The sequence below is a fragment of the Drosophila innubila genome (assembly GCF_004354385.1).
Source record: "Drosophila innubila isolate TH190305 chromosome 3R unlocalized genomic scaffold, UK_Dinn_1.0 2_E_3R, whole genome shotgun sequence".
In the NCBI taxonomy this organism is placed as follows: Eukaryota; Metazoa; Arthropoda; class Insecta; order Diptera; family Drosophilidae; genus Drosophila; species Drosophila innubila.
In genome coordinates, this window is record NW_022995380.1 from 6,689,667 (window position 1) to 6,705,858 (window position 16,192).

A 16,192-nucleotide genomic window follows, 5' to 3' on the forward strand; every position below is an offset into this window, starting at 1 on the left:
CATGTTCTACAATATGTATTTTATTGGCATAATTAGAAAGAATTATCATTGTCATCCAAAACTTATCTATCAGAGAGAGAAAGAGAGAGACAAAACCTGTCGATTTGCTTTTGAAGGAAAGTGAAATGTAAAACCTGTCAATGCCTTATGACAGAAATGCCTACTTTATAAGATGTATGTTCATAAAACAATCCCAATTGACTCTTGCTATTTATGTAATCGTAAATTATGGCATAGATGATGACAGCAATTTTAAAACAATTATCAAAGTTATAAATAACTTTAGAACGATTGAAAATTACACCAGTTGATGGATATAGTGAATTTTAGTGAATGGGAATGAGTTTTATTAACTTAATTTACAATTTCACAGGAAATATTGATAGACCGATATTATGGGAAATTTTTAGGTAACATATATTTCAGAAATTACGTACTAACATATACGAAGTCATTATATTCTGTTATTTAAATAAGCACCTGTAACTACCTCAAGACTTTCGGTTTAACACTTCGATTCTGTTATGTTAACCAGTTTCACGCTCAGATAGCGAAAAACAACCGATCTGAATTCACACATTGTCGAAGTGCAAACAATGTAACGATAAATATTCTATATTTATCAAATATTCCACACAATGTGCATTAGGTAAACTTTTGCAGTTTAAGCTATTGTTTTTACTTGATCGCAACTAATTCCAGAGCTGCTTTTAACAAAATTAAAATCTATCACCTCACCTCACCACAACACTCCCTATTCCATTCAACCATCCATAAACTTAACTTCCACAAATAAATATACATTTGCGGAATTTGCGCGCGTTCATCACAGAAACAAAAACAATAATGCAACTGTGATGGCGTCTGTTGACCAAGTCTATAGTATTGTATGTATATCTATTGCTGATCTAGACGTCTATATAGTATAACCCTATAATTAGTATTGTCCGGAAAGTACAGGCAGCTTGAAGTCGGTCGTGGACTGTGAAAGCCCCAAGCACATTTGGATCTACTCGATTCAATTATGAGAGAATACTGTGAATTAATAATTCAACGATATTGCATACTTACATATCGAGTCTAAGAAAAAATTTATATACTCGCAAATCGAAAGTTTGATTACTACAGACAATTGTTTGAAAAGACAATGCTCATTTCGTCCAGAAATCTAATAATAAATCTAATAAAATCAAATATTTTACATCGCATCCTGTTATTATTCTTTATTATATTATTAATGCTTACAATTTTTGTTTTGTCATGTCTTGGTTGTATTTGAAATAAAGAAAATTGACGCTGCATACATGTATATTATTCTGGTTTTTCTGGCCAATAAAGTTCTTTACATTTGCGATTTCCATAAGTACAAGTGTAAGCCGTTTGAATTAAGTGATACAATTTTGCTTAAATTAAATAAAGTATTTATTTATGCGTTATATGTATTTTTTTATGCGTTCAAAATGTTTTATTCTAAGCACTATCGACATTGTCAATCTCTGTCTCGTATCTGTAGGTGAGGTGTGCTACTCGACGGATGTGGATGTGGTCCACAAACTTATGAAATACTTGCGTTTACATTAACGTATGTGAATGTAAGGAATTAAAATGAAGGATGCGCTCAAATGCGACGTGAGAAACCTCCCCCGCCGCCGCCGCCATTGTTGCCGCCACCGACTCCAACTCCACCACCAACGCCGCCGCCGACGCCACCGCCACCACCTCCATTACCTCCTCCACCGCCGCCGATGTTCACACCGCCACGCGTCTTGCCATCATAGAATAGCTCAATATAGCGGGAGCCCATCTGCTCGCGGTGGCGCTTCATTGCAAGCTGTGAATCCTCAAATGTATCAAAGTAGGCGTCAGCTGTGCCACTGTGCAGGCCTTTTTTATTGTAATTGATGCGCACGTTTGCAGGGCGAATGGGATCAAAGAACTGCAAGGGAAACGATTGAAGATTGCGAAATAGATTTGCACATCTCTACTCACCTTGAACACATCGTTTTCAAATGAGTTATAGGGAAGACCTCGCATGTGGATCGTACAGTACTCGACATCATTGTTTCGACCGCCACCAATTGGACCGAAATTTCCGCCCGCCGATCCAAAATTGCCTCCGCCATTATTAAAACTTCCTCCACCATTGTTGAAGCCACCGCCGCCACCTCCTCCGTTGTTAAAACCACCGCCGCCGTTATTGAAGCCACTGCCGCCTCCACCATTGTTAAAGCCGCTGTTGCTAAAGCCTCCTCCGCCGCCGCCGGAGTTGTTGCCAAAGTTTCCGAAGCCTCCTCCGTTACCACCATTGTTAAAGCCTCCACCGGAGCCACCACCATTATTGAAACCACCGCCACTTCCTCCATTATTGAAGCCTCCGGAGCCCCCGCCGTTGTTAAAGCCACCACCTCCACTGCCGGAGTTGTTACCAAAGTTGCCAAAGCCACTTCCACCACCGCCGTTGTTACCAAAGTTTCCAGGCATATCTGCAAAAACAGAGAAAAGTTTTTTATTCCAAGGGATAGAATTAATTGAATAGTTTAAAATCAGAGCGATTGTCGAGAAATGTCAAATAGATAGTGAGTTACTCTGATCCTAGCTTCATCCGTAGCACCTTCTGCCCCTAATGCTTGATATATATTTGAACCCGCCAATAAAACTCGTACGGAATTGCTTGATTGGAGGTACTTGGTTTCACTTCTCTTAAGAGCGGGGTGGTGTTGCCACTTACCGAAGTTGTTGCCATTGTTGTTGTTGCGATTGTTTCCGAAATTGTTAAAATCGCCAAAATCATTGCCAAAATTGCCAAAATTACCAGAGTTTTGACCAAAATTACCATTGTTGCCATTGCCATTGCCACTGTTGCCGCCGCCACCACTTCCACCGCCGCCTCCTCCTCCACCCGAATTATTGCCGAAATTACCCGAGTTCATTAAACTGGGCAAGTTATTAAAGCCCAACATATTGTTTGCGCCCACACCAAAGTTGCTGTTGTTGCCCCAGTCTGCAAAGAGATGTTCCAGGTTGATAATCAGTGATTGACAATCATTTAGAATCGATGGTTCTACCAAGATCACTCACCATTTCGTCCGCCGAAATCGTTGCCTCCACGATTAGCGCCACGATCACGTATATCATACGGTCCCGGACGTCCACCGCCCCCTCCGCCGCCTGTGGCACGTTTCATCTCAGCAATTGAGCTGCGGAAGATTTCAATGTACCTAGGAGCAAAGCAGAGGACAAGAGCATAAATTATTACTAGGTGCGCTTTTTAAGAAATTAACATCCTTATTGTGAGGGATGCTTATGGCCAGCGGCGTTTGATTTATGGTTTAATTACACAATAATCCACAATAATGTGTATCCTTGGTTAGATTAACAAACAAACAGTCAATTCAGAGACTTTTGTTAAGAATATAATAAGGTTAAAGTTAATGCGTGTTTATATAGAAGTTATCAAAAGGTTTTCTTCTGTGGTTAATATGCAATTCAATCGCTTGAAGCACCCAACCAGACCCATAGCCTGTGCTATTATATACTTATTTGGACAATTAAATTGTTGCTTAATAAATCAATTGATCGATTACTGAAATAGGAATGTAAATATAAGTTAGCTTTGTTTTAATATGATATGTACTAGTTTACTAATATAACAGCAACAATTTAAAAGTATATTGATATTTTGTTTGTATTCATTTTACCATTGAATGTTGAATGTTTGGCTTGGCTGATGTTGTAGCTTGTAGCTGTAAATATGATGTGTAAGAGACCCACCTGTGCCCAATTTTTTCCCGATTTCGGCCCAAGGCTTGCTCAGTGTCGTCCTGGCTTTCGAACTGAACAAAAGCTTCCCCAGTAGCACGACCCCTTCTGTCCATAACAAAAAGTATGCCCTCCCGATCCGTTTTGATTTCCAACCCTGCCCATGACGATAACCAACAAAGATTTATACAAATATATAGAGACATATATATATATATATAGATATATAATGCAAGGTTAAGGATAGATACAGAGAAAGAAAGGTCGATATTGATATATATATATATATTTATATAGAAAGGTTGTAGTGTTTAATTGTCGTATTGTTGTTCCTGCTGTTCGCAAAGAATTGCAACACAATTTCAGAACGCCACCTACTTTCAAATCTTACACAAGACTTCCAATAACAACCATGAAATAAATAATGTTTGTAATGATTTTCAAGGTAATGTGTACATTTTAGGATTATAAATAAAAAATCAAATTCATCTTTAATTTCTATTTAAATAAAAATGGTATGTAAGAACAAGGAGATAGATTGAAAGAAAATAATAATTTGCAGATACAAATTTATACTTTAATTTGTAATATGCAATGCATATCTATAATTATTAACAATCCAAAATACAACAAAGAAATATGAATATACTTTGTTAGAAAAAAATAAAATTAGAATAGTGTGTGTGTGTGTACGTGTTGCAAATGATTTGATAATGCGCTTTGTGAGAGCATATTTGAGTGACAGCGATATCAAGCCCTGGTCTTTGGATGCAACAAACCCAGACGTGGGTCACTCAACACAAACGGAGCCCAAGACTAACACTCACATTGTAGTATAGTAATTAAGCGCTCAATATGAGTTTTAACATGCATTCGAATCGGTACAAACAATGGGATTTTCCTTTGCCCGCTAAATACGTTTAAATTGAATAGACACACACACACAAGGGCAGTCAATTGACTTACCGGCAAAGAACTCCTCGATTTGTTGCTCCGTAACCGCATAGGGAAGACCGCGCAGCTTAACAACAAACGCTTGACCGTGACCGCCGGTTTTACGCATGGCTTCCTTAGCCTCCTTTGGTGTGGCTGTGAACACTGTAAACACAAATTTTATGTTAAATTTATGGCTTTCCGTTTGAGGATCTGTTATAAAAGTTACCCTCGATGTAGCGATGACCCATGCTAGCCCTGTTAAGTTTGCGTGCCTCCTCGACGTCTTCCTGGCTAGACACCTCAACATATGCCTCGCCGGTGTTTTTGCCATCCACACGACTGGTAACCAGATGAATGCCTTGCGACCCATTGATGACTTCAACATTGACTAAAAAGTCGAGAATTTCCTTGTGTGTGGCCGACCACGGAAGACCGCGCAACCGAATGAATTTAGGACTCTCGCCGACGCTGCCGATCTTCACATTGGAGTCATCATCGCCATCGTTCTGATCATTATCGTACTGCTCGTCGTCGTCCTGCTGCTGATCATTGTCATCGTTATAGTCATCATTGTTGTCCTGCGACTGAACAAAGCCCTGATTGTACTGCACGTCCGCGTTCGACATTCTCGTTGTTGCTAATTGTGGATTAAAATAAAACAATAATTGCCTGTTTCCATATTTAAATTGACCACCAAAAACCAATATGGATTTAAGTTTGAATTGATTTTATTTAAGCCGCTACGTTTTGTTTTTTTTTTCGCCGCTTACGCCATTTTGGTTTTTGGTGCAGTCTCATTTTCATGTAGGCGGCAGACTTTTAACACAATATTTACCCAATTTTTACAGTAAAGATTCGATTGGGTACCAAACACGAAAACGCAGAGATTGTAAATTACCTATTTGGAGTGTTTAGAATTTGTATTGAATTCTTTATTAGTTTGTTTTCGCACTTTTTGCACAAATTTTCTATATGAGCGCAGCACGCGTCAAATAATCGTTCAGAACAAGTTCATTTAATGAACTTCATTAGAAAGACTCACTTTGCTGGTCGAACAGTGTTGGAAAAGCATCCCAACAATAGCCAAATTTCACCAAAAAAAAAAATAGCCAACTTTTTTATAAAATGTATAATATTTCGTTTAATCCGACAAAATGAATATATCGATGTATAATCAAAATTCTGCCAAAATTTTTAAATATTCTAGCTTTAAAATTATGAAATTGTTAAAAAAAAAGAAGGTAGACAAATTTTAAGTTACCAATTTTGACAATTGACCCAAAATTGTACATATTGCCAGATCGGAGAATATGACAGGTTGGCAGCTTTTCGAGCGGGTGGCAATATTTGGTCCAGGTGGCCAATTAACCGCAAACGTTCTAAGCAAAAAGTAATAGCAAATAAAAAATAAATTTAAAAAAAACAATGGGTGAACGTTATAACATACACAGTCAATTGGAGCATCTGCAGAGCAAGTATATTGGCACTGGACATGCGGATACCACCAAATTCGAGTGGCTGACAAATCAACACCGCGATTCACTGGCCAGCTATATGGGACATTATGACATGCTAAATTATTTCGCCATAGCCGAGAACGAATCGAAAGCAAGAGTACGGTTTAATCTCATGGAACGCATGTTGCAGCCTTGTGGACCACCGCCAGAAAAATTAGAAGATTGAAACAATAAATATTAAAATATAGGCATTTTCTATATGAAAACAGAGTTGTTTATTTCATTAGAGATGGGAAGCATTTTGGGCTTATCACGATTATTTTAATGCGATAGCCATATTTATCCTTATGCAGCAGCACTGCTGCCAACTTAGCTAGTTCTGTCTATTTTCTGACCGCGTGCGGCCACCCTGAAAAAATGTAAATTTAAGTTATTGCTAACTTCAAAATGCATTAACTTAGCAAAAAATTAGTAATTTGATGAATATTTAAAACTCAAAATTGGATCAAAGGTTGGTAGTGCGTCACTCCATGGGGAGAGAAATTAAATATTCAATTCTAAAAAAATTTTAAAAAAACTCTAGTAAAAATTCTGCAAAAATTTATAAAATTCTATCTTCAATATTAAGAAAAATTACAAAATAAAAGAGAATTTTCGTAGTTTCAACTGTACATTTGATTTTTGGTACATGTTGCTAGATCGAAAAATTTTGCAGGGTGGCAACCGTTGGATCGGGTGGCAGCTTTTCCCACCAGTGCTGCCAAGCTTATAGCAGTTGCTGGCTGGAAAGCATCTGCATTTGTTTTTGTGTGCATTTTTGCACAGTTTTACCAAAAATTTTAATAGCAAAACTTACCTAAAAATGTGATTTAATTGCCAGATTTCCAGCTAATAGCAATTTGAAATTTGTCTAGTAAGCGAACTCTGAAAATGGCAAGAACTAGCTATAAAATAGCTAAGTTGGCAACAGTGGTCGCACTGCCGATGCAGTCGGGAAAAGCTTTCAACTCGATATAACTTATTTTCATTTCAATTATATATTAATTTGAGTACTACTAGTGTTTTATTTAAATAGTTAATAACAAAAAACAAATTAGTCAATGTTGCAGCACAACAGATAATATGTACGTGTTCCACCAAAGTGATGTTAACAATTTAAGTGAAATGACAAATTAAAAGAGAACGTGTAAAATGTATATATTCGAATGAATGTATGCATGTATGCACAAGCATGCGTCAGTGTGTAATGCGAATTTGCTATAAAGTGCAATAGGAACAACAAAAAATCTACGTCGACTGAGCAACGTATTTTTATATATACAACAATGAAAATTTGCGGCGAACAAAGATTTCATCTGAAATCATTTGCAATTGCGTAGATTGTATACATATGTACAAATGTTATACATACACTCATATAAATTTACATAAAGATGAATGTGCGCCGATGAATGCATCATAAAACGCAAAATGCTTAAAAATATCGCAAAATCCTACAACAAAACGACATTCATAGCCGCGAAAGCTGTGAGTGTGTAAATGTCATGGTTATTTAACATACTAAAAAGTATAACAATTTCTTGACATCTGGACAACTGAATTTTCACCTATGATTGCACATGCAGAAATAGTCGAACGAGCCCAGCACCCCCTGTCATAACTGTGTTTCGAACACTGCAAGTCATCCAAATAAGTAAAGTGCGTTTATCAGCTGCCAATCAGCTTGTCAGCCCATCCGAATTTAGCTCGCAGTTCCTATTTTAATATCGAGCATCGCTAGTGCTATACGAGAAAACAGCAAAAAGCTTTTGCATTTGGATTTAGCGTTGCCACGTTTTGGCATATGAATGGCAACGCCAGTATGAAACACAGATGCGATAGCATGCATATATTGCGCTGAATGAAAATAAAATAATAAAAGTGATACAAATGTTTACAATCAATTTGTTTATGCATACTACAAAGAGCAGCTGATGTGTCTTGGTAAATTCAACTTTGATTGTTGCACCATCTTTTTGGCAAATGTGGCAGCACTTGGCATAGCATTAGTAAGAAAAGCAAGTGGGGGAGGGGGACAGCGCAGCGACACACAAAAGCACACGACGACGACGGGTCGAATGAGTTGAAAATTTTCGCGAATCGAAAAAGTTAAAAATAAATGTTTACTGTGCATGGTTAAAATATGTAATATATAGTGCTAAAATATTATTGTGCACTGTGTTTATGTATGTATCATATTATACTGCCCGTTTGCCTTCAATTGTATTGAAAAATTTTATTGCTCTTAAGTTTGTGGTAGTGTGCGCTGTCAATATATGGTTGGAGAAGGAGGTGGGGAAGAGTGCGATTTATACCTTCTGCCTGTTTCTATGCATTTCATTTTCGGGCGACAAACGCGAAAGGTAACACCAAAGAGAAAGAACCGTAATCGTCTTCTGTGAGCTTTGCAAAGAAAGGCGAAAAGAAAATCGTAAAGAAGAAAAAAAAACTTTGCATCTGCGAGGGCGGGCTGCATTCGTGAGTGTATATATATATATGTGTGTATGTATGTGATTGTGCATTAGTATGTGAGTGGTGCGTATGCGTGTTAGGCTTGTTACTTAATTTCGCCGTTTTCTCCTTTGTCGTCATCTGTTTACATTTGGTGATTGTCAATGTCTTTTTTCCATTTCGCCTTACAGCTCTTTTTTTTGCATTCTACACATGTGTACATAGAAATCTCCAACACAAAACAAAGTGCGAAAAACGAATAAATACTAAAAGCTCATCCGAAAATTTATTAAAATCAAATCAAAACGAAATCTCCAGTCATCTCGTCAACGGTAGATTGCTCCTAAAAGGGAACGGAGTCTATCGAGTGGACGTGAAGACGTCGTTGCTGCTGCCTCTGCTGCTGCCGCTGCTGCTAAATAATGAGTCGTCATGAAGGTAATTCGCAACGTTTTTATAAAAATTGATTTACTTTTATTACATATTTGTATTTTCATATTTCAGGTGTGAGCTGCGATTCATGTCTAAAAAGTAACTTTAATGGACGTCGATACAAGTGCTTAATCTGTTATGATTATGATCTGTGCGCCGATTGCTATGAGGATGGCGTCACCTCCACTCGCCATCTGGTCGAGCATCCCATGCAATGCATACTTACCCGTTCTGATATTGAATTATATTTTGGCGGTGAGATGCTAACAACGGATCAGCCCCAATCATTTACGTGTCCTTATTGCAAAAAGATGGGCTTCAGTGATGCAACCTTATTGGAGCATGTGTCCGCTGAACATACGGAGACTAGCTTGGAGGTCGTCTGTCCCGTTTGCGCCGGATTGCCAGGCGGTGAGCCGAACCTAGTCACAGATGATTTTGCTGGTCATCTAACATTGGAGCATCGGCAAGGACCACGAGAGTTAATATCCTTTTTGATATCCATTCTAAAACACACACAGAACATTTTCTATGTTGATTCTATTTCAGTTATTCGTTAACAAAACAACATTTATAAAAGTTGGGAACACAAAAGATATTCCAAAGAAGTTTGAATAGATAAACAAAATCAAATTGCTTGAACTTTAGTAATAGGAGTATCAAGACAATCTTAAATATTCAACATCTATTCATAAATCGATTAATTTGCTTATTTGAAACTTGACAATCTATACATAAAATTGGCAGGTGCTAGCTTACTTTGAAATTCATTATAAGGTGTTGTTTTTAGAGCGTAGAAAGAGAGTATATGAATCTTCTGGCTCTCTTCGTTAACTAATGACATTATTGTATGATAAACAATAGATTTGGGATTGCCTTAACCTTTAGACTATACGATGAGCCCTCAGCCATACGGCATGGAGGTGGAGTGCGTCGCATACCTGGACGCACATTGGGTGGACCTCGAACACGACGCTCCAATATGCACTTCAGCTCGTCGAGCGGTCTGTCGGCGTTGTCGCCATCGGGCCGCGAGTCTGTCGATCCCATTGCGGAGCTGCTCTCACAGCTGTCCGGCGTTAGACGTGGCGGACCACCAACATCGCAATTGCAACAATTGCAGATGCAAATGCAAATGGATCGACAGCAGGCAACGGTAAGAAGCGATTATTGCTTAGTTTGTTTGTTTTGGTTTTCTGATCATGGTGTATGGTGTATATGCATTGTATAAGGGAAACTATTTTACAATTTTGCTTCTACGATTTAACGTTTTCGCTATTTTAGGCATCGCGCCAAATTGATCGACTGCCAAGACGCACGCATCCCATAGTCTCAACATCGAATTCGAATGCCACCATGGCCGAGGTGATCAGCGGTGCAGGTGGAGGTGGCGTTGCAGTTGGCAATGGTGGTGGCATGAATGCCAGTGGTGTGAGTGGACATCCCAACCTGCGCACTAGCGATTGGCCGGTGGGCACAAGCTTTGCATCGACCAGTAGCCATCAGCAGACACAGTCGAGCAGCCTGGCCGCCAATACCCTCAACGCCAGAGAAGTATTGACGATGTATTTCGATCATTAAATGAATATCTCAAATTGATATCTGATCTTTCTTGCAGGCGGTCGGCAACAGTTGCATCAGCAGTGGCAGCGGAGTCAGTAACAATGCCCTGGGCATTAGCGTCGGCTCTGGCACTGTCGGCGCTTCAACGGCCAATGGCAGCAGCAGCAGTGGTGCCTTGGCTAGCCAAGCTGGCGGCCAAGCTGCAGCTGGCGAGTCATCACAATCCCAGTACTTGCTGGCCAAATTTATGCAGCCCACGCTGACAGATGCCGAGTGGGCGGATGTTGAGCGTAAACGCGCCAACCGGTAAGTTTGATAGAGTGAGAGTTTTCCATGGCATACATTTTATGAATTCTCATTTCTGTGGCCAGCTCCACGTTTGTGCAGTCGCTGCTCTTATCGTTGCTCTGCACGGAGGAGCTGGACTTGAATGCGGCCAATGATGATGGTGAATGCTTGGCCAAGAGTGATAATGTAAATAAGGAGCAGAATAGTGGCGATAGCCAAAAGCAACAGCAGCAGCAGGAAGAACAGGAGACGCTGCTTAACAACAATGCAGATGAGCAGCAGCAGCAACAACAGCAACAGCAACGTGCTGTGGTACGACAGGTGAATCAAATGCAACAGACCTCACCAGAGGACTTCGTATGCGATGAATATCGCTACAAAAATAAAAAGGCCAACAATACATCAGCAACAACACAAACGAGTGGCACGGCAGCAACAGGAGGCACTGTTGGTGGTGGTGGTGGTGGTGTCGGTGGTGGTATGGTTGGTGCAGGAGGTGGAACTGTAGCAGTAGCGGCAGCTGCAAGTGCAGCTGGTGCTGGCGGCAGGCCAATAGCAGCTGATCGAGGTGGCATCGAAAGACGAGGCCGGCCACAACCAGCAGAGACTGCCACGGGTTCACAGCAGCAGCAGCAGCAGCAACAACAAAAATACAAACAAAATGCAAATGCGAATGCGGCGGCAAACACAAATCAAATACCCGATACTAGGTAGTGTCTCAGTTGCTATACAACGGCAAAAAAAACCACAACAACAAAAAGAACAACCACAACAACAAGAAGTTGCAGCTGCTGCAGACTAAATAAAATCAGCAATATGTCAACACCAGTAGCAACAACAACAACTGGAACACAATACCAATCACAACAACAACCACAATACCACATTGTCCACCAACACCACAGCAGCAACAACAACAAACACAGCCGTAAGAGTAACAACAACAACAAAAGTAGCCGCAGCCGCCGCCGCAATTTCGTCAAAAACTATATTATATGTATCGTTTATTAAATATATTAAAATTTATATAATTATAAAAAAAAAAAACATGAACAGAGATGTGCGGAGAGCTAAAATTATTGTAATCATTGAATTAATTATAATTTAAACAAACAAAATGCAAAATAATCGCTAGTGTTCTATTGATGTAGCACAATCAATTCGAATTGATTGAATCATTTTTATCGAAACCAATCCTAACCAATTATAGTAACAAATCTGCACGAACTCTACAATTATTAAACTACAGGTGAAACTAGACATTCTATTTGGTTATATTTATACGTAACATTCTGAATCTTTTGGATCGATTCGTTCTTTTTTTTTAAGTATACAGTAGATTGGAATTACTGGGAATTATACTTAAAACTTTATTGCTTATCGTGGATACAATACTATTTCGTAATGTTAACTAATTTATTGTAAAGATCTCTAAAATGATAGGAATAATTGGATTTGCAGGCATAAGATGACCTCACTCAGCTATCAAATCTATCAACAAACACTGATGGCAGAAATTCGAGATCATTTTCGCTTTGAATACCTTTGGGTTGAATGCAGAACATTTGTTCGACGGCCTGTTTTACCTGCCGTTCACTGGCATATGGATTGACCAGGACAATATTATTGGCAAGCATTTTAGCCAGCTTTTTGAATAGAAATCGATTAGCGATTAGACCCTCTTGCAGTGGACGCATCAAATAATGCACAATCCAAGGTCGTATACGTAATATGCAGCTGGCCAGCAGCACCTCATCGACTAGATCAATGCTTGGACTAGATATGTGCGTTGCAAACTCATCATCACTGTCCTCCCCAAATAGCATATTGAATTTATATCGCAGGGCATCCTCACAGCGCCAATCCGCATCCAACAGACGCACCAAACAGGCGCTAAGACGACGTCGTTGAGCATACAACTCACAGGGCCAGCGACTATGCCTAAGATCTGTCTTGTTTTCGTTGTGGAGAACCGGCTGAGTTATAGACGGCGATGTTATTGGCTTTAGTTGTTTTGCTTCTGCGCAGGTAAAGTCTGGATGAATATCCATGGCTGAAGTGGTTTCAATGCCAAACAAAGCATTCAAATCGGTTGGTTCATCGTCAAATAACTTGGCCAACTCCTGAGCTACTGCATCTTCAGTGCTAGACTCGGGAGTTGTTGCCTGCTGCTTGACATGGACTTCAGTTTCGCGCTCCGATTCATGCTCAGCGAGTCTGGTCTGAAACAAATCGATTTTTTGGCCCAGCGTGTAGTTTGTATAATTGTCACTATGCTTCCCATTTGCCGTTGATGTTTGTGTGAATTTATCCGCAAACTGTGGGGAAGAGACGGCGTCAATTGATGCTGCATCCTCGACCAATTGCTGTCGCTGCATGTGGTCGAAAAGAGCATCAGCCAGTCGGCATTCCTGTGTGTTACGTCTAACGGCGGCTATCTGTATAATCATCAACATCATTAAATAACTGACTGGGAATATACGTTATATACAATACGTTACCATCTTGACCATGGCACGTTGATATAGTTGTGCAGCCTGACAGGCTTTAATCGCCCGCATCTCTAGAGCTTCCAAGCTATGGGCAATGCATGCCCAAGCTGTGGCCTTGTGATGATTCCTGGAAGTGGACGCCCACATGGCAACATTCTCCTCCAGCTGGCGCTCCAGATAGCGAACATATTGATCTCGCACCTGTGTGTCTATTATAGATTATTGAAGTTAACGTTCAACATTTTTGGTTCTTACCACATCTGTGAGCAAAACAATATCGCTAACTGCAGTTGCCATGCTCTCTAATCACGCTTAATTACTCCAATTTCTTCTGCTGTCTATAGCATTCTTTGCTCTCGGCTATAAATAACTTGGTTGGCTTAAAAGTTGCGCCTTTGTATAACAACAACTACACGCACACCGACAACAATAAAAACTTTGCTTATGGCGTTGCCACACTGTTCCGAATGATTTCAGCTGACTAATTTTTGTTTTTATTTCTTTTAATATTATTGTTATTATAACATACATATTTAAATGTTTAGCGTAGCTAAAAATATTAAATTATACCATCATTTTACTAAATAATTAATTGTTGTGATTTATGATTTTCAGCACTAGTATCTAGTTGCATTTTGTTTAGTTATTAATAATTATAAATTGTATGCAAAACAACTTTTATACATATATTAAGTTAAGCGCAAGTACAGTGTTTATATTTCAGATTTTTGGAACAATAAATATTTAATTGAAGATATTTATACATTATTTTTTTTATAATATCCTATAAAAATGGGTAATAGTATTACTACTTTTACAAAATTTTTATTGAAGGAGCCAAAAGAATGAGTAACAATTTATATATATTGTTTACCAGCCCTTATTGAACAACATAAGAAAAGCGTGTGTCTACATTATTGTATTCCTCTTGTTTTGTTATTATTTTTTTTTTTTGTTTATGTAAATTTATATAAATATTTTGCAACTGCTTTGATTTTGTGTGCTAATAGCTCAACGCTTAAGATGCGTGGGCTTTTTGAATTTTGAATATGCAGGTTAAACCAAGTTAAGCCATGTCCCGTTTCGTATCCACCTCGCTAAATTAGTCCAAAAACATATTGTCATCGTCAAAGGTGAAGACGTTGTTGCGAGACGAGGGTGCAGCTGTTGTTGTTGTTGTTGGCTCATTAGTTGGCTGTGTTGTTGCCGATTGACTAGATGCATTAGTGGGTGCAGCAGTCCTTGATGTGTTGGTACTGCTGCCATGTCCCCCGATGCTGCCATTCCCTTCTACAAATCTGTTAAGGAGCACAAAGTCCTCATCGACATCGTCGTTGTCATCATCGCTGGCCAGCGATTTGCGACAGATGGGACAGGTGCTGTGTAGATTCAGCCATGGCACAATACAATTCTCGTGATACAGATGTGAACAGGGCAATTTGCGCACGGTTTCATCCAGTTTGAAGTCATCCCAACAAACGGAGCATTGCATTTTGCGTTCCACTTCTTCGGCGGTGATTTTTACATTTGGTATTTCATTGATACGCTGCGAGGACAATGGCGGAGGACCCGATGTCTCCATTTGATTGAGCATCTGGGTGACAATCGTATCGAGACCCTCTCGACCCCACGCATAATCGCCGGGATTACCCATAAAGAACATATGAGAGTTTCCGCCGGTGCCGGGACCAGTTACAATTTCGGTGGATGCACCGGCCAGCGGCAAGCTCTGAAGGAAATCATACAGCACATTGTCCAAGCGATCTAGATTTGCCGGTCGCACACGTCCTCCGGCAATGTTGCCGGCTCCAGTCATTGGGGTGCCGGGAGCACCCAGATGCATTACACTGGTGTGTCGTCGATTCGGCTCAATGGTGATCTCCAAGTTGGGCACATTTCGCATGCTAAGCAGCGATACAATATCATTCCGTAATGATTCCACATTAAGGAGTCCACTGCCACCGGCTCCACTGCTGCTGGAGCTAGTGCTAGCATTGGCCGTATCATTGGATCCACTGCTGGTGGACGCTGTCAGCTCGGGTGCATTCGCTGGCAGCTCCTCGACAAAACCGTTCGAGCACAAGGGGCAAGTGTAGTCCGTGTTCGGAATGTTGATCTCCACATTGCACATGTGACAGAAAAAACGTTTGGGCGCTGTGGAACGCTCCTCCACGACCATTGCCTCAGCCATTTGAATGTTGCTTGGACTCTGTGTGTGCGATATTTGTTGCACTGGAAATTTTCACTAATTCACTATTGTTGTTGTGCAAGCTTAGTCGGCTTACCTATCGCTTTAGTGGTTGCTTCTTTATTTATCTTTTGCAATAGTATTAAGCGCGAGCAATGGAACAATGTTTGCACAACAGTCGCTACTTCAAACATTTAGTGTTGTTGTTTTTTTTTATGTAGAATTTTATAATTTTAAGAGGACATCGTGCTGCTGTATATTACTCGATTGTAATGACAGTCGTCGATATACACTTATCGATGTCGATAATAGTTCTTAAAATAGTGTCGGCTATTTCAATGACCAATTTCCTAGTTGAATTTGTATATTTTACTCTATAAATATCTTTTTTAGTTTCAAATTGGGTTTAATTTTAATTTCTAATAAAAAAATATTGCGGCAATTATAAAAGTTGAAAATACCATAAATACAAAATTGAATCAGTTATGAAATTAACGAGTTGCTTAGCAAAAATAAATAGCTGCTTACTAATTTAAAAAAAAAACATATGAAATCAATTCAGGATTTTCTATATTTTTTTTTTTATT

General features: G+C 39.5%; 5 protein-coding genes across 8 annotated transcripts; 2 read left to right on the forward strand and 3 right to left on the reverse strand.

Moving 5' to 3' along the window:
* Positions 1-1,307: 1,307 nt before the first annotated feature.
* LOC117790053 (loricrin) lies at positions 1,308-5,733 on the reverse strand. 2 transcript variants are annotated; one of them, XM_034629300.1, is made up of 8 exons: positions 5,594-5,733; positions 4,922-5,332; positions 4,726-4,857; positions 3,772-3,916; positions 3,079-3,218; positions 2,729-3,001; positions 1,990-2,483; positions 1,308-1,936 (listed from the first exon to the last, which is right to left on the reverse strand). In XM_034629300.1, the coding sequence occupies exons 2-8, from the start codon at positions 5,319-5,321 to the stop codon at positions 1,619-1,621; spliced, it is 1,902 nt and encodes a 633-aa protein (XP_034485191.1). In that variant the 5' UTR covers positions 5,322-5,332; positions 5,594-5,733; the 3' UTR covers positions 1,308-1,618. The 2 variants fall into 2 exon arrangements, 1 of the variants encoding a protein (XP_034485191.1); XR_004617950.1 differs by lacking the exons at positions 1,308-1,936; positions 1,990-2,483; positions 3,772-3,916 and having other exon boundaries at positions 2,908-3,001; positions 5,594-5,728.
* Positions 5,734-6,045: 312 nt separating this feature from the next.
* Positions 6,046-6,418, forward strand: LOC117790054 (splicing factor 3B subunit 5). The gene has a single exon (XM_034629301.1). It carries the CDS (start codon positions 6,121-6,123, stop codon positions 6,376-6,378), a length of 258 nt encoding a protein of 85 aa, XP_034485192.1. The 5' UTR covers positions 6,046-6,120; the 3' UTR covers positions 6,379-6,418.
* A 705-nt stretch (positions 6,419-7,123) lies between these two features.
* Positions 7,124-12,152, forward strand: LOC117789411 (E3 ubiquitin-protein ligase Kcmf1). 2 transcript variants are annotated; one of them, XM_034628427.1, is made up of 8 exons: positions 8,360-8,377; positions 8,442-8,669; positions 8,834-9,080; positions 9,147-9,571; positions 9,970-10,230; positions 10,359-10,628; positions 10,693-10,943; positions 11,009-12,152. In XM_034628427.1, exons 3-8 carry the CDS (start codon positions 9,065-9,067, stop codon positions 11,637-11,639), a joined length of 1,854 nt encoding a protein of 617 aa, XP_034484318.1. In that variant the 5' UTR covers positions 8,360-8,377; positions 8,442-8,669; positions 8,834-9,064; the 3' UTR covers positions 11,640-12,152. The 2 variants fall into 2 exon arrangements, with proteins under 2 accessions (XP_034484319.1, XP_034484318.1); XM_034628428.1 differs by lacking the exons at positions 8,360-8,377; positions 8,442-8,669 and adding an exon at positions 7,124-7,276.
* Positions 12,153-12,271: 119 nt separating this feature from the next.
* On the reverse strand, positions 12,272-13,891 carry LOC117789413. Its single transcript, XM_034628431.1, has 3 exons — positions 13,673-13,891; positions 13,427-13,618; positions 12,272-13,363 (listed from the first exon to the last, which is right to left on the reverse strand). The coding sequence occupies exons 1-3, from the start codon at positions 13,712-13,714 to the stop codon at positions 12,404-12,406; spliced, it is 1,194 nt and encodes a 397-aa protein (XP_034484322.1). The 5' UTR covers positions 13,715-13,891; the 3' UTR covers positions 12,272-12,403.
* Positions 13,892-14,263: 372 nt separating this feature from the next.
* On the reverse strand, positions 14,264-15,906 carry LOC117789412 (E3 ubiquitin-protein ligase Iruka). 2 transcript variants are annotated; one of them, XM_034628430.1, is made up of 2 exons: positions 15,703-15,906; positions 14,264-15,626 (listed from the first exon to the last, which is right to left on the reverse strand). In XM_034628430.1, the coding sequence occupies exon 2, from the start codon at positions 15,606-15,608 to the stop codon at positions 14,520-14,522; it is 1,089 nt and encodes a 362-aa protein (XP_034484321.1). In that variant the 5' UTR covers positions 15,609-15,626; positions 15,703-15,906; the 3' UTR covers positions 14,264-14,519. The 2 variants fall into 2 exon arrangements, with proteins under 2 accessions (XP_034484321.1, XP_034484320.1); XM_034628429.1 differs by having other exon boundaries at positions 14,264-15,649.
* Between the last annotated feature and the right edge of the window lie 286 nt (positions 15,907-16,192).